Source organism: Pomacea canaliculata, linkage group LG3, assembly GCF_003073045.1.
Source record: "Pomacea canaliculata isolate SZHN2017 linkage group LG3, ASM307304v1, whole genome shotgun sequence".
Taxonomy (NCBI): domain Eukaryota; kingdom Metazoa; phylum Mollusca; class Gastropoda; order Architaenioglossa; family Ampullariidae; genus Pomacea; species Pomacea canaliculata.
The window spans coordinates 12,420,378-12,446,502 of record NC_037592.1 but is presented as its reverse complement, the minus strand read 5'-3'; the positions used below and the strand labels follow the sequence as shown (position 1 = coordinate 12,446,502).

At 36.3% G+C, this 26,125-nt stretch overlaps 1 protein-coding gene across 1 annotated transcript; it reads right to left on the bottom strand.

Moving 5' to 3' along the window:
• Positions 1-6,299: 6,299 nt before the first annotated feature.
• Positions 6,300-26,104, bottom strand: LOC112560916 (fatty acyl-CoA reductase 1-like). The gene is made up of 13 exons (XM_025233026.1): positions 25,972-26,104; positions 23,319-23,555; positions 22,815-22,990; positions 20,367-20,439; positions 19,851-19,957; positions 18,405-18,582; positions 18,033-18,077; positions 17,033-17,151; positions 16,589-16,656; positions 14,923-15,094; positions 14,592-14,721; positions 13,860-13,987; positions 6,300-13,247 (listed from the first exon to the last, which is right to left on the bottom strand). The coding sequence occupies exons 2-13, from the start codon at positions 23,535-23,537 to the stop codon at positions 13,091-13,093; spliced, it is 1,572 nt and encodes a 523-aa protein (XP_025088811.1). The 5' UTR covers positions 23,538-23,555; positions 25,972-26,104; the 3' UTR covers positions 6,300-13,090.
• Positions 26,105-26,125: the final 21 nt, after the last annotated feature.

The window sequence follows — 26,125 nt, the reverse complement described above, 5'->3', positions numbered from 1 at the left end:
TCTGTTTTCTTTAAAGCTTAAATCCTGCAGCATGTTGAAGGTTGCCTGCACCCTGCCACCATCCCCGCCACCACCACCACCACCACACATACTACCTCACCCACCCAAGACCGCGGGCGCAGTTCAAGACTGGATGGGAGGTGAGTTAGTCTTACAGTCAAGTAAATAATAATTATAGTCACAGATATCACCCAGCGCTAGTAGCACGCACTGTGAGTGAGTTTGCATGGTGAGCTTGATGTGACGTACGCACTTGATGTGACGCACGTTGATGTCCGTCTAGTCCGTGTTTGGACTGGACAAGTTCTTAGATAATGAATAAATAATTCGTGATGTAAAATAATGTGCGAACATTTTAAAGCACAATAAATAATCTAGTTTCCACTCGGATCTCTTAGCACACGTCACATGAGGATCGCGTGTGTCCTGGCAAGTAGGGTTACGTGTGCCTTGCGCAAGATCTGCGTGCGTATAGCGGGTCCTAGTGACATAACTGAAAGTAGCTGCAAATAGCATGTTGTGATTACATAATGGGAAGTATATCCAAATAGCAGGATGGGTTGTTTTTCTTAACGCTCAATCGAGGACAAGCAGGATGTAGTTACATAACGGGACGTAGAGTAGCAGGATGTGTTTATGTAACAGGAATTAGCTGGATATAGCCTGCTGCTGACAAAACCCGCTCCATCGCCTGTTTTCTGGGCCCCCGTGGGGATGATGATTCTCATAGATCATTGAGTGTAGAACAGTGTAGCACTCTCCCCTGTGCACTCGCCGCGGGAACAAAGAGCGGTCCTGAAAGAGAATACTTGAAGACCAAACTACACCGCGGCAGAAGCTGGGAATCAGAGAAGGTTAATGAGACTCAGTGGACGAAGAACCAATTACCGTGTGTGTGTGTGTGCGGTTTTATTTGTGGCTGTCTTTTTTTCTTCCCTCTTTCTCTTTGGACTGGGCATTTCTGAAGAAGACTAGGAATACTAGATGAAGGATGGAGGAGATGAGGAAACTGTAAGTTTTACATCGCCATTCCGCGTCGCTTTGCCGCACGTGTAACGCATACTCCACCCGAGGTCACAATATCAAGTAAGTAGCTGTTTGGCCGTGGGTATGTGTGCGTGTGAATGAGAGAGAGAAAGTAGTTTACCATCACATCTAACTGGCAAAAAACATTTTGGAGGTATGACTGATGCAAATTGTCCAGAAAGTCATAATTTTTAAAGGTTTTTTTCTAGTCGGTGTTACGGGTGAAGACTGATCTCGGTCCGCCAGTAATCCTGCTCATCCTCCACTTCCTCTATCTTTCATCAACGTGTGCCCTCCGCGCCACCAGCAGGTCCCTTCATGACGTCACTCTGCCAGCCCCTTACATCGACACGTGTCCAGTCCCCCATCGCCAACAACGTTCTTCAACGTCAGAAGGCGACGACACTGTCATCAGTATGTATGAGATCTCAGTCCCGCATTACGAGACCGCGTGCTCGTGTCATCCATATGCAAACAGGTTTTGTTAACAAGTTTAAGTCAGCGCCGTGCCACTGCATGATGTCCGTCAACAACTGTCACAACTGTTAGTAGGTCTGTTGACTTGTGAGAGTAAACCTTTGCCCCAACGGAAAACACTATTCTGCAAGGTCACGTTAATTGAAAACTTTTGAAAATTAATTAAAAAATGTTAGTGCTGTAGTTCGCTGGCGCTGGCGATGCGAGACATGAAATTAGTATTCCACGTCTTCAGACGAGACGAATGATGTTCTGTATAATGTCGAGCGGTCATTACGATGGCAAGAGAAAAGGGAGGAAGGGAGGAGACCATGCTCTTGCCACATAAGCTGATCGCCAGCCGCACACCACCCAACCTCCTCCAAGCTGCCGTTACGCATGGCTGAACTTCTTTTTTAATTCCCTGATTGTCCCACTTGACATTTACCTGTGAGTAGCGTTTAGCTTGCGCCGGACATCTTCCGGTATGCCGTTGACAGAGTGGATGGGCGCGTGCTCGCTCTGTTCGCTTATCTTGGTGTGATTACAGGCACATGGCGGGCTGTGTGTTGCTTTGTCACGTATCGGGACCTAGGTGGAAGGGGGGGGAGTCTCGTTTTTCAGGAACTGGAATTTAAAGCTGTTCTCTGGGTGATTATTGGCAGTTAGTCAGGCCCTGTAACAGTTTATCCCCGGATTAAGCGGTCGTTGGCTAATCACTCTGAGACAGATTGGTGTGGCCGTTAACAGGCAGGAGGAATATGTTATTGTTAAGAAGTAGGTACATGTCATGAAAACAAATTTCATACATTGCATACAAAAGTGTTCCATTGGAATCTTAGTTTTGATATATAGATATAGAAAAATAAACTCACACATCGGGTTTGAACCGTACTAGGTTTTAAAGTTTTTAATTGTGAGTTGGCATTTAAAACATTAAAGTCACGAGTCAAAGGTATGTCGACCATGGCTGCCTGCTGCGAACTGGTCAAACTTCCCTTTCCGCAGTAGCCGGTGTCGGAGGAAGACGCCAATCCTGGCAGGAAGACGTCAATCTCGGCAGGACAACCCTCATCGACTTGGGGACACACGCCTCGCCGTTCTTGACCTCTTTGACAGCAGCTGCTCATGTCATTGCCATGGCAACGGAGACGAGATCTCAGAGCGGTGCCATTGCTGGCCGGGTCCTTGAAGCGGTTGGAGTGTGAATGACAACAGGAGCATTGGAAAGGGTTAAAAAAAAAAAAAAGAAAAAAAAATTAGGAGGGTGGGGGAGAAAAATGATGTAAAAAAATTGTTATCAAGGGGGATTTTTATGAACTAATCTAACACCGATTGCGAGCTACTTGCTGAAGCTGCAGAGCAAATACTTTTCGCTGACGTGATCGTTAAGATGGAATGTTGAATGGCTGCACTTGAATCCCTTCGATAAGAATGTGCAGGGGTTGTGAGGGGGGTGCTGTCCTGGCTGGCTGCTGGCTGCTGTCCACAAGCGAGAGAAAGACAAATACTCCATTGTAATGCAGTGAGTGATGGCTACTTCCTAGAACAGTGGGATTCAGGGAAGAGATGTAAGGGTAGGATGGAGAGCTCTGACGCGCCAGCTGGTGGTTATACAGTTCTGGGAGCACCATTCCTGTTACTACTCGGGCGTTCACTGCAGAGCAGAAGATCTGGCTACATTAATGCGAGAATATTTTGTCATGTGATCATGTATACTCTAGCTTACTGCAGCTTCTCTGCTCCCAATGCCTCCACAATAAACCAGACCTATGCAGTTTTCTACTCTACTGTACAATAATAACAATCAAACGACCGCTCTGGAGTGGTACCAGTGAATCTCTATAACGGTGACAAACCTGTCCTTGGCGACGACTCTTTCCTTAAGATCCGGAATGAAATCTTGACTAATGAGGTGCAGACCGTTAGATAGATATGTGCAAATAAAATTAAGTATATTGTGAAATGCTGAGGTCTGATACATATTGCTGACTATGGGTGGAGTGTAGAATATCTACATTACCAACTCTGAAGCGTGAAAAGAGACTTGCATAGAAACAGCCATCTTGTCAGCTGGAAAGACTCTACTGAACATAAAGCTCGGGAAGGCAATCTAAAAGGTCGCGCCATGTTCGTTTACTTTCAAATCCCACCGACGTCACTGGATTACAGCGACGGAAAACAGGACGAATCCTTGCTGGGCATTGTGGCGACAGGGGGACCGAGAGACCAGACACGTGCAAGCCGTTACTTTTAGCAGTTGAATCCTGAAGTCTTCGCGGCGTCTTAACATCTTTACGGCATTTCTTGAAATCGGATTTTACTGTCTTGTTCTTCGGGGTCTCCACACCCACTTAAGTAAATCGCAAGCGAGATCAAAGAGAAAAATCAATGACTCGTTAGGCTTTCTACAGCCAACAGCAGATAATTACAGAGGAACAAAATAAAATCTTTGAAGAACTACGGATTTTCAGTGCGAGTGAAGTCTGTGGAAACGACCAAGAAAAATTATGAAGAAATGAAGACAAATGATGCTTATTGACAGCTTTAACACATGGAGCATCCTATAAAGAATTTTAAACTAAGCTATAAACTTTTTAAACTCTATGCATAATGCATATGCAATGCCCAAGCCTGCCCATTCCACAATCCCCATAACTTACAGCTAATTATACAAAGGACGGATCGAAGTTTAGCTCGTCTACTAATATTAAACGAGAACTCCTGAGGCTACAAACCTACGGATGTAGAGGATATATCGAGAATGAGATGGCGATGTTCGAGAAGAATTAGATTAACTAAGACTTTATTTATCCCAGAGGGCAATGAGATACAGCTCTATATGGAAGCACAACAATAAAACGACAATAAATTCATATTCGCTCCACCAAAAAGACTCCTACAATCACGTTTCAGGGTTACAAATAATCTATATTCATTCGTACACAGCAGTGTTCAGAAGTCACACGACCGAAACAACGAAGGACAGCCTTTATCTGTCGGTCCTGCATGCATGTGCACAGAATCGTTGGTCCACGGACGTGTATAGGTGGACTGCTGTCTGTCTGCCGAGACCAGCGCTTAGCCTCTTGCGAAGTTCTCTGCTGTTAGTCTCGGCGAGCTTTAACAAGAATGTGCCTGAAACCGGAAGCTCTTTACGCATCTGCCTCGCTATAGTAGTTACTGGGAAAATTTAATAAGCTGGAATTCGAAGCAGTACTGTTGACAACCACTTCTTCGGTATGACACTGGTTTGTGTGGTCGTTCCCAGGACTGGCTCAGTGTTCTGATGCAAATATTGAGCACATTGTTCAGTACAGCATTGCAGTAGAGCTGTACAGTAGTTATACATACAATTATATTTTTCTAAAGACGCAACAGAAATGTCTGGCAAAATACCTACAAACGATAACCAAGAGGCCAGCTGGGTGGAAGAGGCTCAGGGTTGAAGAGAGGGAGGATCATATAAACGTGGAGTTAATGACATAAGCAGCAGATAAAAATGTACCAGGTGTACGCCTATAATTATAGCAGCACCTAATTCGAAAAACATTTCGACGCCATGTTACAAATATATCCGAAATGGACCGATGTATACTGAGGCGGAGGGTCATCCTGTGATGTAGCAACTTAACTGCTGCCGATATACTATGCTTCTTGAACCCTGCTTTCTGCTCGCTAGTATTATACTAAAACCACGTGTACCTGCTAGTCAACCTTTGGAATAAACGAGTGGCAGAATATGTTATATAACTTAGACTACTTTATTCTTACTATTTCTCTTTGGAGCAAATTTTTGCTTTTGTTTTACTGTGTTTTAGTTCTTTCTTTCGAAAGCATGAGGAATATCCGGCAGTGGCTGGTACAAACATATGCACATAATTTACTTATCGTTATAATCCCTAGGTCATTCAAACTCTAGGTCAGACCGAAGCGGAGTTGGAACATCTTTCGAAAAAGGGAGAATCCCTGCATTTGTGCCAGATGCAGAAAACGTAAGCCCTCGCTTGAGGTTGAAAGGCGCTGAGATGATCCCATCAGCTGAGACTTCACGCCATCCTCATCCTGCAATGGTTGGCCGACTTCGTATTTACATTGCAACTTTACAAATATTCCAGTATAACGCGCCCATTTAAAATACGATGATTTACCTCTCTTTTGAAAATAGTATGATTTTTTTTTTTAGGAGAGGGGGGGGGGTTTGAGGTTAGAGACTAAGCGGAGGGTAAATAATGGGAGGTAACGCTTTAAATACCACCTAATGTTTCAATAGTGGTTGTTTCCCTTAGACTGCTCACCCTCACTGACTCGTCGAAACAGTTTACTGCTCCAAGCACCATCACGTCTTGGTTGCTTCGTGTTAGTCGTAACTAGTAGCTGCTGACGGTTGGTGCACCTGTCCCTAGAAGTCTCTAATGTGTTTGTTGAAGGACCGTAACCTTGTGGTTAATGTGCTTGACTGACTGGTCCTTGGGTTAGAAAACTTCTGTTCATCGAGCAGCCACTTAGTAGAGATGGGTATCCGGGTCGGTAAAGGTTGCGGAAAAAGGCTCTGGCTTCCACATGCCATAAATGAACCACTGTTTACTGCCATCATAGCTTTCTCAGCTATGGGCCTCTTAACCTTTACCACAGCATGTTCACAGAGTAAGGAGGGACAAATTGATTTTTTATTCTTCAAACAAAATATTTGCCTAATTGTTCCATTTTTCATGACAGTCTAAGCTCTTTCTAAAAAAAAAAAAAAGTTAAGAAGAAGGTAAAGATTTTTTAATTAACGCACACATATTTTTTCACAAGTATATTAACACTTTAACCACAAGTTAAAATCCTTTATTTTCAAAGTTATAATAAGTACTAAGCTTCTGTGCTACTTTTAAAGCCATGTGTTTTTTCCTTGTTATTAAAAGCTGTGCTAGGCACCAAATGTATTTCAACATCATTTGTAAAATCAAGTAAATCAATGCAGAAAATACTAAAAATGAGCTTAAATTAGCTGTTTCAAAACTGTTTTGACCTTCATGTGCTGAGGAATATCCAGGCATAATTTGTAGATACTTCATATTTGACCTGCTTTGTTTAGTTTTGGTTTGAAAGCGGCTGAAAGTATCATTGTTTTTAAAAAAAAGTGTGTGACAATATGTAAGTTCTAATATTCACAAGTGGTTGGAGGGGAGGTACAGTGAGGTTAAAGCAGCAATTTTGCCTTTCTGTTAATAACTATGAGCAACAGCATAAAATTTCTGGGATATAATTTTGACCCATAATCACCATAAGCAGAAAAACATTAATAAATGAACTTAGCTCCATGTTCGAAATCCCCAAGCTAATGGGATGCAGCAACAACAAAATCTATAAAAAAAAATCTGAAACCACAACATTAAACTTCAAATTGCTCTTTCCACAATTATGGGAAACATAAAATCATTAACTCCCATTTGTAATTAACTTGTATCACTAAAGCAGCATAAGTGAGCATGACTCTGTAGGATTCGACATGTTTTGAAATGATGAAGGGTTCAGCTGATGACCAGGAGTACATTAAAGACACAGATCTTTTTTATCTCATTGTACAACAATGCTAAAAATGTGTGCATTGTCTTTGCTCTCACCTAATCCAAAACTTTTAAAGTATAAAAGTATCAAAACAGTTTGTAACTGAATCTTTAAAGCTGTCACACTAGCTAACAATTACACTCAACAATGCAGATATTCATAAAGCCACTTCTGCTCCAAGATTGCCGACTTAAACATCTCACTCCAGAAATTTATACAGCAATGATTTATGCGATGATAAGGTACCAAACACAGCACATTAGCTGTTTTGAATAAAGGACAAAATACATGTCACTCATATATCATGTACACAACAGCTGTCTTGCAAGTTTCAATCCCATGCAACTTACCAGTTTAAATTGTTACATTCTTAAACAATAGCAGCTCAAGTTTATTTCAGGTCACTAACATTCCATCAGATCAGACTAACAGAGTTATTCCAGCAACTATGCTAGTGTGAAGATGTTTCATTTACTGTACTAACAAATCTTCATTTAGACTATCTCCGTTCATGTCTGTAGAACAATAACATAAAAAAACAATGCAAATAACCACAAAGAAAGAAATGGAAAACCATAATCATAGCTGGAAACCTCTTCTCATCAGCAGAAACTGTCATTTTTTTGTGCTTACTCCTATATGTATGACCAACCCTCCTTTATGCAATAGGTATAAAAGAGTAATGTATCACAAAACCAAACAATAATTCTCCAAATAGATGAAACTGTATAAAATACTGCTCCTGTCAAGCAAGTCTTTACATTCAGATGGCAGCATTCTCATAGAAAAAAAAAGATTATGATTTGCAATGATGTAATACAAAACAAAGATATCTTGTTATACTCTTCGGCTCAAATAAGTATAGCCTCTTTCAAAAACTTTGACAATATGCCGCATGTAAGCAAATTGACAAACCAATTTATGTATTCATACATACATATATTCAAAATACTGCAAAAGACCTGAGCTAATACTGAACAGTAAGCTTCAGTAACACAGAAAAGATGAAACATTCATAAGCTGTAGACAAATATAGGATTCTAATAAAAGAAATGAAAGTCCAAGAATTATGCTGGTTCTTTATTGACCATATCTGACCCCCATTTGTGAAAGACTTTTATTTTTTCACCTTTGTCAGGAGGATGTCCCTCATGGTAATTATTCAACAGATGTTGAACGTTTGATACAATTTGATTTTCCATGTTCTAATGTCACATTGGAGTTGTTTGTCCAGATTTGCAATCACAATAATTTTTTTTAATTTGCAAAGTTCTGATTTTTATAGATTAAGTATCTATGAATCAGAATGAATTTTCATAAAAACAAAATGAGACCAAAAGGTCAAAATCAAATCCACAAAGTTATATGTGAAGGAGAAAGGTGCATAATCAACAGTACCTAATTCAAGCTAATGAATAAAATGGTGCTCTCTGAGGTCTTGCACATTCTATGACAGACTCTATTTAATGCTATCTATGAGAAAATTAATACAAGCACATTATTTATGGTCTAAAATGTACTCATATATGCATAAATATATTCAAACTACAAATGAAGAAGAAAAATAAAGTCTGTATTAAAGAAATCAGGGTGTACCAAATCAAAATTAAGACTAGAACATTATTTATTGTATAAAATATACTCATACATGACAAGATATACTCAGACCACAAGTGATCAATAATCACAGAAAAATAAAGTCTACATCAAAGCAAACAGAATGTACCTAGGAGAAACAAAGAGACTCTTTTTTTTCAACCAGTCTTAATTCATCTCATCCAACAATAATTTAATGTCTAAAAATTGTCTCACAAATATGCAAATATATGCATACCCATAAATTTGTCTAAACATGTAAACACTCAGCCTGCACCACACCTCATAAAGAGAGAGAGACATCATATGCATTTTTTTTAAATAAATAAAAAGCATTACAACATTTTACTAAATTATGACTATATCTACATTTTACTATCCTTTTTTTTCATTTAAGTCACAACAAATTCAAGGATGCAATTATGTACATATATGTAGCATCTTCAAGACTATCAACACCATCAAATATCTACACAATAGATTATTATAAGATTTCTAAGTCAGCAACCCCTTTTCTATGCCCCAACCCCTCCAATCACTCCCAACACAAGACAAATCTTTCTTTTTTACTAACCTCAGCAGCCAACTGTTCAGAATGATCCTAAATGAAGTGTTACATCCTATGTTTCTGACACAAGTGATGAAAGTGCTGTACATGTGTACCATAAGTCTCCATGAACAAAACTGTGTAAGCTTCTCCAAGCACCAGTGGCACACCAAATTTCAAAATGTTCCACCTCTATTAATTTCACAAATAGAAATACAATTTTTAGCATCAAAATATTATATACCAAACACTGCTTTATATTTCAAGAAAACTAATGATCATTCAAATAGATCTTAACTTTTATTTTAGATGAGCCTACAATAAACCTGATGACACCTGGAAAAAAAATCTCTATTAATTGTCTCAGTCTCAATTCTGACACTGCCAAGTTACTGTATTAGACATGAACATTAAGGCTCTGCATATAACTTCCTTAATAACTAAGCTTCATATCAGCTGAAATAGATGTCACATGGCAAATAAGGTTAAAAAAAAAGGTAAAGATAGTCTTGTGACCTTGCAGTCATAGGGAGAAGTGTTGGAGCCCTCCCTTATCTCAAGGCCAGCCTTTGTGAGGACAGGGGCCATTTCCTCTACTTCACTGTCTTACCTTCTTCAGTCTCTACAGTCAGGCACCCACATTATACATCTAGATCTCATCACAAGGATATAAAACAGCCCAGCATGCTCCCTTTCAGGTTCGGATGCTGTTACTTTAACCACTAGGTTATTTGCTCCTCCATACTGAGAAAGTACGCCACCTTACTTATAAACAAAATTCTGCACCTTTCAGTCACAAATTCTTAAGTTTTTACTTTAACAAAATATTTTTACATGCTTCTTAAAATAAAGATGATTTTAGCATGTTTAAATGCTTATTACCAACTTTGAATTAGTTCCTCTTTTGAAGGGACAGATTAAACTAGCAGTTCAAAGGAACAGAAAGTCTAGGGTGTTGTTAAAGAGGCTAAACATTTTTACGTTTTTAAGTCAAACCATGATTCCCGAGAAATTTCTGTAGGACCAGATTTTTTTATATTTTATCGAAAACCATAAGGTCTAAAGTATTTTACTGATTACAATGTTAAAACAAATACTATAAAACCCTGAAAGTTTTCAAGAGAACTAGTTACACTACTATAAAAATAATTAAAAATATTTCAGATGACTGTTTTCCAACCAGAATAAAAGAGTAATAATTTCATGTTTATTGAAAAGAGAAACTGCTAACACAGAAGATTTGGTTACATGCCTGAAACAAAAATCTGTATTCAGATAAGAGAAAAAAAATACAGCATAATATAAATGAATTTTTTTAACACCAAATCAGTTTCAATTACGCTAAATTACCTCCCAATAATGAAAATAAAATTTCAAAAAAACAGTACAATAATTCTTACATTTAATCCCTTGAATCTGTCAATAACTTACAAATGCTGGAAGGAAGAAAAAAAAAATCTTTTTTTTTTTCAAAATTTCATATCAGGAGAAAAGGACCTTTAAAAGATTGGAAGAAGGTCAAATATGTTTTAGTGCACCTTTAATATGTGTTCACAGTTAAAAATAACCATGATTATATGTAATACTTCACAACTGCAACAGAGAAACTGATGATTAAATTTTATTAAAGCGAAAGCATCAAAACTGGATGCACATCCGAACGTCAACCAGTGATTCTTTCAACCTAGCTCGCCATTCCTCTATGAAACCTCCCTGTGCCAGCAAACCACATAACAAACAATTTCAAGATCTTGTATGAATAAAAGATATTACACAACATTTGGCTTTTGTAAACCAAATTTCTATTTTTAACATTAAATAACTATTTTCTATTCCTAAAATTCTCATCATTTATATTCTGAAAGTAAAAGAAATTACAGCAGGCAAAAATATTTTGAATGAGGTAGTAAAACACAAAATCATGTCTTACAGGAGAATGAAAGATGAGTTGTCATATCTACAACTGTTTTAATAATGTATGAACCCTGATAGCAATATCACAGAGATGACACACAGAAAAAGAGTACAAATTACCATAAAACTCTGTATAAAATAAAGAACACAAATCTTTATTCCAGAGAAAAGGATATGCTTACTCAGAATTTGACAAGTGCAGAATGCAGATACTTTAGATGACAAGACTAGACAAGACAGACACCAAACAGACGAAGAAACAGGAGTTACAAAAGATACAACAACAAAAGATTGTCCATAGCAACTATTACACATTCTTTTGATTGGTTGTCAAGTACTGTGATTTCTGTTGTTAAAGAGACTGAACATTTTTCAAGTCAAACCATGACTCCTGAGCATTTTCTGTAGGACTGGTTTTTATACTTTATCAAAAACCATGAGGTCTGGGGTATGTTGCTTGTTAAAACAATACTACAAAACCCTGCATGTCTTTAAGAAGATTAGTTACACTGCCATTTAAAAAATGGCACAATGAGGTTTGATTAAATGTGTGAAACAAAATTCTGAAATTCATAAAAGTGAAAATAAAACCACAGCAGAAAAAATGAATATCCGCTTGTACTTAAAATGAACCTTCCATTATGAAGACAATTTTTGATTGGTTGTGATTTCTGCCATGAACTGTATTTTAAAGCAAAACATTATTATCGAAATATCGTGCAGTCCTTGCAAAATGACACAAATCCAAAAATTCTTTTTACTTTATGTGTCACTGCAACTTTTGACAACAAATGTATTTTCTATGTTGCTGATAAACATTACAAGAAACAAGATTGTTCAAGCAGGCAAAACATCAAAATCAGAAAAGACAGGAGGTGCGCTAATACCTCCAGCAAACCACAACTTCTCTTGAATGCACTGTGGTAAACAAAGCTGCTCAACAAAGTAACCCTATAACTGACTATGCTACAAAATGATCAAAGCAAAACAAGGAATACAAGCTAGACACACCTTCACTTTTAGAGGAGCAAGGATTTGGCTGACAGTTCAAAATATCCAGACATAAATACACATTGTGAAGAATAAAACAAGCTCAGCTTTTCTTTTAGTACTTAAAAAGAAAGTCTCTTCTTCACAACATGATGTGGACAAAATGTACAAAGGTCTGCATGTATCAGTGGATGAATACAATAATAAACAGCCCAATCAACTTGAGATAGGCTTGAGAAAGGCTTAAAATAAGCTTGAGATCATCTTGTTTGGAAAAAAATAATAAAATAAATAAAGCACAGCTTATACATCTTAACAATTGCAAATAACAGTCAATTTATTAAAAACATTAATACTGAATAATGTCCAAGAATCTTTATAAATTGATCAAGAGTGACAAAGGGTCAAAAACCCATATGTAGAATATGGCAAAAAACAAAAATTGCTACTATTTTAACACATGTATGTATATATATATACACACACACATGAATATATATATATGTGTGTATATATATAGTGTGAAGTTTGTTAAGTGTGCAAACATGAATTGATTGCAATTATACGCATACCACAAGTTATTACAAAAGCTGCTAGAAGGGTGCTTTAACTGTACAGGAAACATAATGACAGCTCACACTTTATTTCCTCTTTCTGCTCACTCATGCAAGACTTACTATCCTCCTGGTATTCTCCTCATTTAACAATTGCTGATCATTTTAAACTTAACCTGAAAAAATGTTGCAATATTAAAAAAAGTTGCAAACCTAACAATATTCCAACACAGACACAAGGATTTCTTGTGAAATCTAATTTCAGTTCTTCAAGGCATGGCCATGAAAAAATAATTATTAGGTAACTTTCTCTAGCAAAGTGCTTACAAAACTGCTGCCAGAGAATTCTGCATCCAGAGGTCTTTTAGACCACATAGCTGATGCATTGTTAGAAGTAATAAATGGACAGGACTGAAAAAGTTTGGCAGGAACAGGTAGGTTGTCCATGGCACTAAGACCGAGCAAGCATGGGGACTTTCTGGAACATTTGCTGTACCCAGCCCAGCAAGAGATTCCACAAAGAATGGGCTATAGTCACCCTTTTGACTAGAAGTCTCCAGACCACCGCTGCAAACAACAGCTTCAAAACCAGCTGGATTCGTTGCAACCTGCACACAAGCATGTGCAAGACTGCTGCATTCCCATTAAAGTTTTTTTCTTTCTACATTTCCACAAAATCTATCTAGTAGTATTATGAATGGAGAATTCTAACTTCCCCGTCTCATATGTGTGTGTGTGCACATAAATAAATTATACAACTAAAATGTGGAGAAATCTATTTATAATGTTTAGATAAATGTAAATTCATCTATGCATGTGTGCATTTCTGTAAACATGCATATTCACACTTCATAATTTCAATTTTAGCTTGAAACATGCTGTAAAATAATTCACTCAAAACTGCTTATTATTTATGCAATGTTTCTTTCTGAAAATAATCCCAAAACTTGAATGGTTACTCAAAAAATGTACTGCTTCATAAAATACTTAAACTGTTTATGTTTGCTGCACTTGAGTCTGCGTTCAGCTTATCTCGTGAAAGTCAGTCATTGCTTTAAAAATTGCTTTATTTTATCTGTCTTAATATACACCATTATTTATTCAAACAATATTTCATGAAAGTAAAAAATTATAGATGTAAAAGCCCTTTTTTCATCTTTTAATCCTCAAAATTTAGTTACGATAACTTTAAGTGCATTTATATTCTCCATTTTTCTTACCTCTGTAGTGCAATACGAGCTTTAGGAAGCTCTGAAATCTCCTCTTTCAAGACAAACTGTTTTGCTCCAAGACAATAGTTCTCCATGTACTGAGACCAGTCTATTGATCGAGGGTCGAAAGGAAATGTCTGCAACATAAATCAAATTTTATTTCAAATTTTTGTGACTTATTTAGCATCTTAGAGACTGACCGAACTTAGTTCTTTTCTAACACAAAATTTAGTTCTCTAAAATTAATGACAATTCTGTCTTGTGAATAATTATGTTTGTTTCTTTAATATTTGTTGCAATGGGTAAAAATGATTTTGTTATAAGACATGGGTTTTGTGCACCAAGAGGATTAAATTCTTAGGAACCAGTGATACCCATTCTTCAGGAATCACTGTACACATTTCTTGAAAAATTTTAAAATGTAGTTTGTAAGAATCCACAGGACCTGCTCTATTTATCTAGAATCTATGACAACAATCCATGCAAAAATCTTGTCTGCGATCAACCATAATACAAAATCTGCTTTCATGTTACACCTTCTGGTTCATAAATTTATGTCCTGATGCTTAATAACAATGAAAAAATGGTTAGCTGTACTTGTACATATAGATCTGCAAACATCTTCTACTAATCAAGCAAAAAATAAATGGGTTCTTTTATGATTATTTGCATGGATTAATAATACGATGAAGAAGTTTCGAAAGATGCTTTTCTGTATGTTTTCGATATCTTCCAGTTTACCTTCTTGTCTTCAGCAGACAGTTTGGTGAGAAGCATAAATATGTTGTCATTACAAAAGTTCCACTGGTGTGATGTGAAAAACTCTAGAGACCTCACAGCCTTCCACAGCCTGTCTTGGAGGCGAACAAACCTAGAGAAAAGCATACTGGTTTAAATTACTATTATTATTATTATTATTAAAGTGCGTAAATAATTTTCAAATGGTCAAAAAATAAAAAAACAGAAAGGAGGAAAAGACAAAGAGAGAAAAGAAGAAGAACACCAGCAACTGTATTTTGTCTGGTTCTGCTCTTTTACTCAAGGTTGGCTTAAAAATGAGAATTTTACTCACATAGGTCGTCGGCCCAAAAGACGGAGATATGCATCCATCACATAGGCAGGGATAAAGTGATCAAACACAAGGCTGATAGTTTTACGGAGGTTGCTGACTGTGAAGCGTGGATTGGGAATGCGGGCCACAGTGTTGCAAGGATTCTTCATGAAAAACTTGTGTGACATACGTTCTGAAAAGAGTAACAATGTGTACAAAACACCAAAAGAATAGACTGTCAACATACAAAGCCTGGTCATGTTGAAAGAAGGGACTCTTAGGTTAAGCTTCAACTCGGTAGTCGTTAACTGCATAGAGCACATATCCACAGTGACAGAGGTTTTAAAAATATAAATTTCAAAAACTTTATATTGTCAGAAATGGTGTTACATTTATTTTTAACTACAGCAAAACAAAACAACCAACAAGCATAGACTACTAAAAAGCATAATGTTTATCAATACCACTTTCATAACTTTAGAACAGTGCTCAGAATACCACACTTATCTTTCAGACATGGATTGCGACTTTAGTCATCACATAACCTTTGGGCACTCCATAATAGAGGTCATAATTATACATAAAGTAGCACAAATCTAGCAAGTTCAAAATAAGCAAACCATTAGGTTTTACAACAAAGCAGCAAGTTGCTTACAAAAAACAAAGAGCTCCAGCATTACCATTACTATAAGATCCGAATTTAGTTGTTTTTTTGGTGTGTTTTTTTTTAGAGTGGTTTTCACCTCAGATTCCAATGCATGAGTATTATTTTCTGAATAACAAAATTGATAGCCTTGTAGTTTAAAGAATTCTATATCTTCTGACACCAATATTAATCCAGCATGTGCTTCATTTCCATCACTAATCAAACTTTCCACATTTGATTTTAGTGCACTTTTTGAATCGGAAGTCACCAGATTTTTGTATCAAATTAAAGCCTACTCTCTCCCTCAGATGATAAAACTACCTAATTTTAGATCATTTACTCTCCGGCATACGAATTAAAGTCAAGTAGTGTCTGACTAAAACAATGAACTTCTGATGCTGTAGGCTGAAACATGCTTGGGTAGTGTAGTTCCAAGCTGATTTTTTTTTTTTTTGGGGGGGGGGGGGGTTGCTCTTGGTTTTGTATTCAGTCATAAAAATAAAACCACACCATTTGATTGAAAAAAGAACAAATTGTTTCTTCGTGTAGCGATGTTCAAAATGCAGCAATTACAAAAATGCATGGTGGTTTAGAAAGCAAGAGACTTTCACAAACCTACATCATAATCAAGGAGCAAACTGTGTTTGGATAAAGCTCTACCAAGCTGTAAATCTCACATCAAACTCATATTCCTTTAAAAGATTTTGAAAGTGCTGCTAACATACAGTGCATGCAGGAACTGTGCATACAAATATAAACACACTGACACATGCATACACTTGCACACATCTGCAAATCACTCACACATGAACAATTACACACATACATACACACCTATCCATTTACAGGTAGGTGCCTGCAGATAAACATATGTCCATAAATAATTATAAAAAAAGGAAAATATAGAACAGAAGAAAACACTAATCCATTTCATCAGATTTTCTGCCAAAAACCAGAAATATATTGCTACACATGTAATATTTTAGTTTCTAGTCACAAAAGCTTTTTTATGGACCTGGAAAGTACCAAAATAGTTCTTACCAACTTGACCCCAAGTGAGACGGTTCATCTGTCCAGTAGTGCAGTTGTAAACCATAACAGTGGATGGCCTGCCAAGCATTAAGCTTCATCTTAAGAATTGTTAACTTTGTTTAACCACAGCCAAAAACAAATAATACAAACCATGCATTTAATTATGAACTTAATGATGACTTTGTACAATTTTGCAAGAAACAATTTCAAAACAAAAAGCAAAAATATTTGTATCTAACATGTTCTCAAAGAAAATGACAAATTAGCAAAATGAACAATTTAGTAAGGTGAGACTAATGACAGTAAAAGGGAAAATATATAAATAAAACACTCAGTGCTTTTTCCATCTACAAAAGAAGAAAGCACTTACTTTTAAACCTACAAGAAAAATTACTTGAAACTCTTGAAAAACATTTCAACACATTAAATAAAAAGCAATTTCCTTTGTCATACCGTTCAACAGCTGTATACCATGCCACAACAATCATTGCATTGGTTGCTATATCAACAGGAACAACGTCAGCTGTAGCATGGAAATTACCATGCATACACCGAAGAAGCCCCTTCCCAATCTGAAAACAAGACACCCCTCAAGCCTAATGTCCAGTTCTTGAAAGTTGAGAGCACATGTATGAAATAACATATCATGCTACTTTAGTGATTAAAAAGAAAGGGCAACACAGCACTAAGTGTGGGTTATTCCTTAAATGTTTTACCCCATACAGAATAGTGCAAAGGCTAGGGTTTATATTGATGTAAATACTGAAGTAACTACACTTAAAAGTTCAGAAGTAAAGCTAGAAATTCCAGTTCTATTTCTTTTTCCAGTCAAAAAAAATCACTAAATAAAAACAACAGTAATTATATTAAGTGGAGGTTAGCATGAGAAGGTAAGTGGAGTTTAAAGGAAAAAAGTGCATGGGAGGGGAGGCGAATGGGGGGGAGGCCAGAAGGTAGGGCACCTAGTGTGTAGTTGTAATGGTCAGAGAAGTCTGAAGATAGGTGAAAAAAAAATGTCACAGTAGGGTGGAGAGGTCTAAAAGTGGAGGAACCTGGACAAGGAAGGGCAAGGAAAATGCCAAACAACTAGTGATGAACTGGCATCACCAAGCGATAATACATCAGCCAGCACATCATTCTTCTTTGGCTCTAAGCCCAAACAACAGAATACATAAGCAGTAGGCATGGAGAAATCTTTTAGGGAGGAGAGGTTTATATGTTTTTATTTATGTTATGACGTAATTTAGCATGTTGCCAATTAAGTGCTCCTTGTCTTTACACCCAAAACCCAGATACTGGAAATTATGTTGTGTCGAAGGTGAATAAATGTTTTGATAGTGTGTTCGTTTGTGGTGGGAGAAAGGTTGGAAGGGTGTTTGCCTCGTATAGTCAAAAAGTTTATTGTATTATATCTAACATCTATCATGTAAGATAAGTATGAAGAAACACTCACTGCTACTAGAAGACCTGTAGGACCATTCAGGTTGTCAACCCATCCCTGGAAATGCATTATTATACACATGAGACTCATCAAGCAAAACTTTTAGTCAAATACACCTGAAAAGGGTGAAATATACTCATTTCATGACACAGATTTTTATATTTTTCAAAATACGAGACCACCAGACAAACTTCACACCAAGCAAGAGACTCAATAGTCAGGATATTTAGAGGAAAGATTAAGACATATGGATCAAGGCACACTGCTGTCTAACATCTATGTTAACTTCATTTCACCCTCTTTTCACCCGTTCTCCCTCTTTCTCTGACATAAGTGCATGCACACACAAGCATACTCTCTCCACAAAAATCAAACAGAACTTACTGGTACAGGTTCTTCCCATGATGCCCCTACAATTGATGGTCGTACAATGGCAATAGGAAGACCTTGTGCTTCCTCCAATAAAAGTGACTCTGCCATGGCTTTAGTATAAGTGTAGGTGTTAGGGCGAGAACCAATGAGTTTGGTGGTCAGTGCACCAATGGTCTCTGTGTCCATCCATCTGCAAGACAATACTACGCTGTTATTTTTCTGTCCTAGGCTTTGTGTTCATTTAATATCAGGCAACTGAGTTTTGCCTACCTGTTTTTAAACTTTTAAAGATATTTTGGTTGTGAAAATTATGAAAGAATGCCTTGCAGATGACATGTTTTCTATCAATATTAACATATCATTACTCATATGAATTCAAGTGAATATTTTTATAACATTCCCATTGTTTCTTTTCATAGAATAACACTAAACAGACCCAACACCAAGTTTTCATCTGCTAATACTGAAATAGGACATTCATCTTCTGAAAACTGGCAGTGAGGTAAATGAATTTGATTCACTGACAGATATTTAACTCATCTTGCCAAATGTTATGATCTGTTGGAGTGAAATGAAAACAAATAAGATAAGAATTAAAACAAGATTCATATAAACAAGCAAAGTACAAACTGGATAACATCCTCTCTCAAAAAGCGATAAAAACCAAAACAAAAATCTTAAACCTTTAAATAAATAAATTAATAAGAATATTAACCTAGAATAACCCCATAATAAATTTAAAATATCTTTGAAACCAACTAAACTAGGAAATACAGAGTTCCTTTATCCACAACTAGAACTATTACCAAGCATAAGTTAGGGAACTTAACTAATAAAGTAATAAAATAAATAAAGTAAAAATCTAAACTCTGAAAAAACTATACACTAACAGTAAAGAAGGTAGTAAACCATTCAAATACCAGGATTAAAAAGACAAAGCCAATATTAAAGAAAACAAAAAGAAAACAGCCCTTAAACAGTAGAAATGGATATTGTACCTAAAACTGAACAGAAGTCTAGAATAGGACAACATAAGCGATCTGCCAACCAGTACAGTACACCACCACTGCGGAACGGGCAAGCCTCCTAGACACCAACAGCAAGTGACAGAAGCAGGAAAAGAGGGCACCACCAACACCAAACAATACATGCGGTGTCTCTGAACAGTAACCCTCTTCCCACACCTCCTTCACCCTGCACTCCCTATATTCCCCTAGATCCTCATCCACAATGTAAAATTGCCTTTCAGTGGATGTACTTTTCCCTCCCAAGATTAACAACAACAAAACTAAATGTTATGTATCACATCATTTTGACTAATGAATAACCTTCACACAATTGCTTAGAAGACTAACCACACCTCTTGCCTGTTCATTCACTGATTTAGAAATTCAACATTTCAACTTTGTTTGCACAATGAAAACACAAGTACTTCAGTAATACAATGTTCATACTCACTCAACAGCATCAATAAGTTTTCTTGGGTGAAGTGGAGGTTCATAGACTCGTTCTGCCACTTGGTCTCGGTCACAGTTGGCATAGGCAGTAGAAACATGAACTAATGACTGCATGAGAAATATATACACAAATATTTTAGGCCTAAGATTTCAGTTTTTAATTAATCACTAGAAAAAGCACAATTTAAAAGAACAATAAAATTATCTAGTACAGGACATTCATGCTGTTTCAAACAACTAGATGCAGACTTACTGACTGTTGTGCCCAAATAAACAGAATATGATTTTTAGCAAATATTAATTAAATTTTTATGTCGATGTAAGCTTATGACTTCAAAAATACTTGGTGATGCATATTATATTCATATTCATTCAACTTCATCAAAACCAAAAAATTGTTTTAATTATATAAAATAATAATCACTAAATAACTGGAACCTTAAAAAATGTAAATTTTTTGAAACAGAAAGACATGTCACATTTTAAAGATTGCTGACAAATCTATTACTGTGTTTACCTGCAGCTGTGACATCTTGCGGCAAATGCTAAGTAGATGTTGCACACCTACCACATTCATCTGAACAGACAGTCTGAAAATACAGAAAACATACCTACTGATACTAGTCCACAAAAATTACATGCCACAGATACAAACACATGCTATCATACTCATCATATAATACAAAAATATTAAGCCTTCATCTGAAACAATGGTTTGCTCTCACCATTTAACTAAAATTTAAAAAATCTAAATTGCTGAAATGTCCTTTGCACCTGTAGCAGCAAACAGGGAAGAACCTGTGAAATCTTTACACAAGCAATATCTTCTTTCCTCGTAAATTCTCTGACTTAAAAAAAAGGAAGTAGTAAGTTATGCCCTTTTCTTCTAGCAGTATTTTATCGCTGACATGAATGACTGCCTGCAGTCTCATGAAACAAATGTATCAAAAGCTCATGTACATGAACATCAAAAACATATAGTACAAAACATCAAAGAATCTGAGGTATAAATACTAAGAAAGAGGAGTAAACATGCATGCATGAGTGCTCTATGTGCCACATTAAAATTTGTGTTAATCACTAAGAATGCTCCAAATTAATCACTAAGAATGCCTATGGGGTAAAAAATTTTAATGATTTGTTGTCTGTGGGGGAGGGAGTTCTGAAAGCTTAAAGAGTTTGTGCCAAATGTCTCACTCTATATATATGACATTGTTTAATAAACTTGACATAAACATGATATTTTTCCATTCCTTGTTATCAAATGACAGTTAAATTCTTTTACAGTAATAAAATACTACATCAAGGATAAAGGTCCAATATTAACAAATGATAATTGGTGTGCACTTTTTTTTCCTTGCTGCTGATTAAAAAGAGATTTAATATTTTTAAGAATGTAGGAGGGTTGGAATCCCCAACAGCTTCAACTGTGGGTCAGAAAACTCTGACAAGCACTTGCATGTGTGGGCACACACACACACATATTTACATACATGCACATACACACACAGAATTTATTTTTACTGTGTAAGCAAAACCACCTAAATTTTAAACAGATCAGCAAATTTAAAGTTTAGTAAGCAACAATTTTGGAGGTGCTCAAAGTTTAGAGCACTCAGGCAATCTGAACATAAAAATAGTCTATGGATAAGATGCATAAACATGGCTATATATACCTTAAATAGTTTATCGTTATAATCTTAGGTCAAGCTTTTCTAAACTACCAATAGAGAAAATAAGGACAAATCTTATTTCAAAAAATCCAAATAGAAAAGTTTTAAGTCTTAGTTTGCACTGAGAACTGATCAGCCTTTTTATCTGTCCTACAGATGAGTGCATTGACATTAAAAAAGTCAGCTGTGACTAATAACAGCTGTGTTTGGTGCAGATAGTAACTTGCTTGTAAGAAATCTTCATTTACATTGGACATTTTGTCTTCTGGTCTGGACTTGGCAAACAAATGCGAAAAAAGTGTAAATCAGTAAGATTTAATATGATATATTGAAACAAACTCTCACCAGGGATAAAAAAAAAAAAAGCGAACAAACAAAATGTGTACCTCTATGAGTACATAGTATTTGTACTTTCATGGTAATTTTTTGCGAAGAAAAAAGGTAAGACTGTCAAGTTAACATAATGTACCTTGCATGTTAAAAAAAAAAAACCTCAGGTATGGAGCCACACACTCAAGCACTGTCTTCTTTTCCCATAAATATTCTTGTGAAAAAAAATTCTCCTCACATAAACATGAAAACTTAAGCTCTCACCCTTTGACTAAAATAAAAAAAATCTAAATTGCTGAAATGTCCTTTGCACCTGTAGCAGCAAACAGGGAAGAACCTGTGAAATCTTTACACAAGCAATATCTTCTTTCCTCATAAATTCTCCGACTTAAAAAAAAGGAAGAAGTAAGTTATGCCCTTTTCTTCTAGCAGTATTTTATCGCTGACATGAATGACTGCCTGCAGTCTCATGAAACAGGCAATGGCTGTAAAACTATCCACCTACCTTTTAAAAGGTATAACGCCACAATAACCATTTACTTTTATTGGCTCTTTATGTTTGCTACTTGCCCAACAAAATCTTTCTCTCTTACGACTGTTGTTAAATCTTTTGTTTGTGGAAGACACTATGCTCTGTGTGTGTATCAGTTTGTTTGTTTTACAATTTCTGTGAAAAAAGATTGTTGTCTTTGTGCGTATATATATGTATGCATTTGCCTTTCCATGTATATCTGCATGTGCAGTTCATGTTTCTGTGTGGCTGCATGACCTAAAGTAAGCTAACAAAGATTATTTTAAGCAATATAATTCTATCAAAATACTGCTGCTATCACAATACAAATATGCTTCTTAACTTTGTGCATTACATGCTAATGAATTGTCACACTTTCACAATTTCAGTGCAAAACTCTCACTTTGGATAAAAAATTATAATTAAAAAAGCAAATACAAGTAATCCTTACTTGAGTTCTTCATCAAATTTGACTGTAGCTGCAGAGTGAAACACAACCGACACATCCTCACACACACGATGCTGATCTTCTACAGACATTCCAAAATGTGGCTCAAGAATGTCACCACTGATAGGAATCACTTTGCTCTGTAGTCCGGGCTGCTCTTCACAAAGTTTCTCAAATAGCTAAAATTCCAAAGCAAACAAAAAGAACTAGTAATTCCCTCAAACATACCAAAGAAAAAAAGAGAACTCTGTAACAACAAAATGGAAACTATCCCTTCCACATGTAAAAATCATCATCAAAACAATCAGCATCTATACAAAAAATTCACTTTCACTATTAATAATTTTCACACACATGCATGAGTATCAAAATACAATCAACTCATTTTATCTATAAATATATAAGGCAGTCATAATCACATTCCATTTATAAACATCATTAGTTTTCCTTACTTAGACTTTGTATATTTAGCACTTTTATGAAGTTCTAAAAAAAGAATCTTCTCACCTTTGAGTTGAATATATCCTTAACACGGTCCCGTGGTTGAACCCCTTTCTTTGGACGCACCAAAACATAGCAGTTGCCTATTTCTGGACAAGAGCGAAGCAATTTTTCTAGCAGAACTTTTCCCATGAACCCAGTTACTCCTGTGATGAAAATGTTCTTTCCTCTAAAAAACTCTGGGATAGACAATCTTTTACTCTGTGCATTTGTTGATGCTGCCATCTTTCTTCTTTTTGATTGCTGAAAGGAAATATATATTTTATCCAATATATCCACATTACAAGGCACATAGTTACTTTCACATGAAGGGTGTGAGGTGTGAGAGAGAAGTGTGGGTAAAAATTCTTGATAAATGTTATCCAAACATTATACTGTCTTTTATAATATGCTACATATACATAAATATATTTACAATAGTTTTAATTAGCAAACAGCTCATCCAAGAGCAAAGCTAATGGCAGTCTGTAGGCTTAAAAATGTTGCTCAAAAATGTATTCAGACATTTTTTTTAAATCTGTATGAAGATTGAAAACTACATGAACATCATAGCATCTTAGATTTAATTTTCTTCTTAGCTGTCATAAGTTGCTCATAATTTCTCACCACATTGTGCTGACCTTCTTTTTTTTTTTTTTTTTGCGCGAGTCAAAGCAAAGATACAAAAATTAGGTGGGTTCAAGATCCAGCTTAAAATTTAAGACCTATTTAGTTTTTTATCAGTAATGTCATACAACTGTTAAATAATGAGCAAGAATGAACACATAATAATTATGAGGCATACTAATAGTCAAGTGGATATTCATGTCTAAAGTGTCATTCATAAGCCTTTCACATCTCCACTACAGATCACATGCTTAAGGTCTTCCATTCTGCAAACTATTTATCTGAACTAAGATATCTTCAACTGTTAACTTACTTTTTTTAATCTTCAATGAGATTTGAAAGGAAAGTGATAATGGTAAGATGAGAATGATAAAGTCATTAGTGAGATTCTCCACTTGACCAGATTACCTATATTGTTATCTGATGTAAATAGAATTCAGTGCGCACAGAACAGGCTTATTCACAAACAATTTTTCCTTATGTTCTGAGCTTGTGAAGATAATGTGTGTCTAGGCTTTAGTTGTTTCTTTTCCTACTGTGCTGGACTAAACTTTACAGGACTATTCTCTACTTCACTGAAAATTTCATCTTTCTTCTCTGCAAACCATACAATCTTACTTTTTTCTGATCTCCAACCATGTACTTTCTTGACACTTTTTCTATGGATTAGTTTTCAGATCTAGGCATGTGACACTGACTGAACTTATGACAATAAGTATATTTTGTGCTCCATGAATCTTCTAAACTCCTGGCGCTTACTGATGCTTCCTCAGCTAAATGAACAGATAGCCATTGTACTCTGTTCTTCACTAAGATTTACCCAAAATTTATTCAAAACTTCCAACCTAGTGATCAAACTAATTCTTCTCCATCTCATGTTGACTGCAGGATCTTGCAGCTGTACTTGAATTCTATTTTGTTGTCTCCATATCTGTTTGTTGATATGTTTTGGTCTGCTTTGGCTAGACATGTTTTCTTACAAAAATTTTAAAAAACCAATAATTTCGTACAAAGTACGGTAGCCATCTTTGTGGGTCCCCAGGAAACCCTGCTAGCAACAGTGAAACTGCACAAGTTAGTCTGATTCTGCCATGACACCTATCTAAAACAGTCCTCCTGGGCTTTACAGGTGATTGCTCCAAAGGTAGAAAAAGGAAAAACTGGATGGCAAACATGAAGCTGGCCACTCCATGCAGGATCTGTTCAACACCCAGGACCATCCCAGGTGGTTCACCTTGGCTACTGCTGTATCTAGTTTGGTACCCAAGGTGACCAACACAGGCAGACTACAACAACTGGCAGACCAGCTTATCTGGTGATCAGCTAGTACCACTCAAGAGATGGACAATGATGATATTTTGGTGTGTGTATGCTTTATTTTAACTTTATATTTCTATATATGTGTATTTTACTTTTTGTGCCTGTATAGTGAATTATGCCTACTTTAAAATAGGGAGATAAAAATCTGCTTTTTATTCTTATTAAAGCTGATCTGTGTAAACAATAATATTCCATGCTTCAGGTCTGCTTGCACGGAAGCTTGCTAATACTGCAGCATAATCATGAACTGAAAATGATGCTCCTTGTCCGGTTCTGATAAAATGTCTCAGTTAACGTAATACCACGTTTAACATAATGCCCCAATCCACTTACCTAACGTGCTTAATTTAGTTATCAATCTATCCTTGTGTTTGCATTTTGTGAATGTTGCTGGAGCATCAACGTATAAGCCTTAAAGTAAACGAACTGTGTCCTTATTTTATACGTTTTCATTAATATTTCATTAATTCCAACTCCTCCTGAAAGACCAAAATGGGGGCGTAAGAACTAAATAGTGCTGATAAACTTGGTTGGAAAGTAGAAAGTCGTAATTTCTTCCTTCCGATCTGATCTTCTGTGTTAAGAAACATATTCCCAGAGAGTCTAGCCTTCTAACCCTTGCTAAGTGTCAAAGTCTGCTTGACGTGGATAAAACTGGAAACGATTGCAAGCGTCGATGGTAATGGCAACAAGCAATGGAATTATTTGTGCTACATATTAATCTGAATCTCACCTCTTTACTGAAATAAGTACGTGCGCTTCCGATGAATCCCGACTTGGTCTGATTAGTAGAGGTCTATGTGAGCCAAGTCTTTCACCCGTAAAGAATGGTCCGGTTGTCGCACCACTGAAAGATTCGATCGCCTGACGTTCGGCAACTTGAAAGT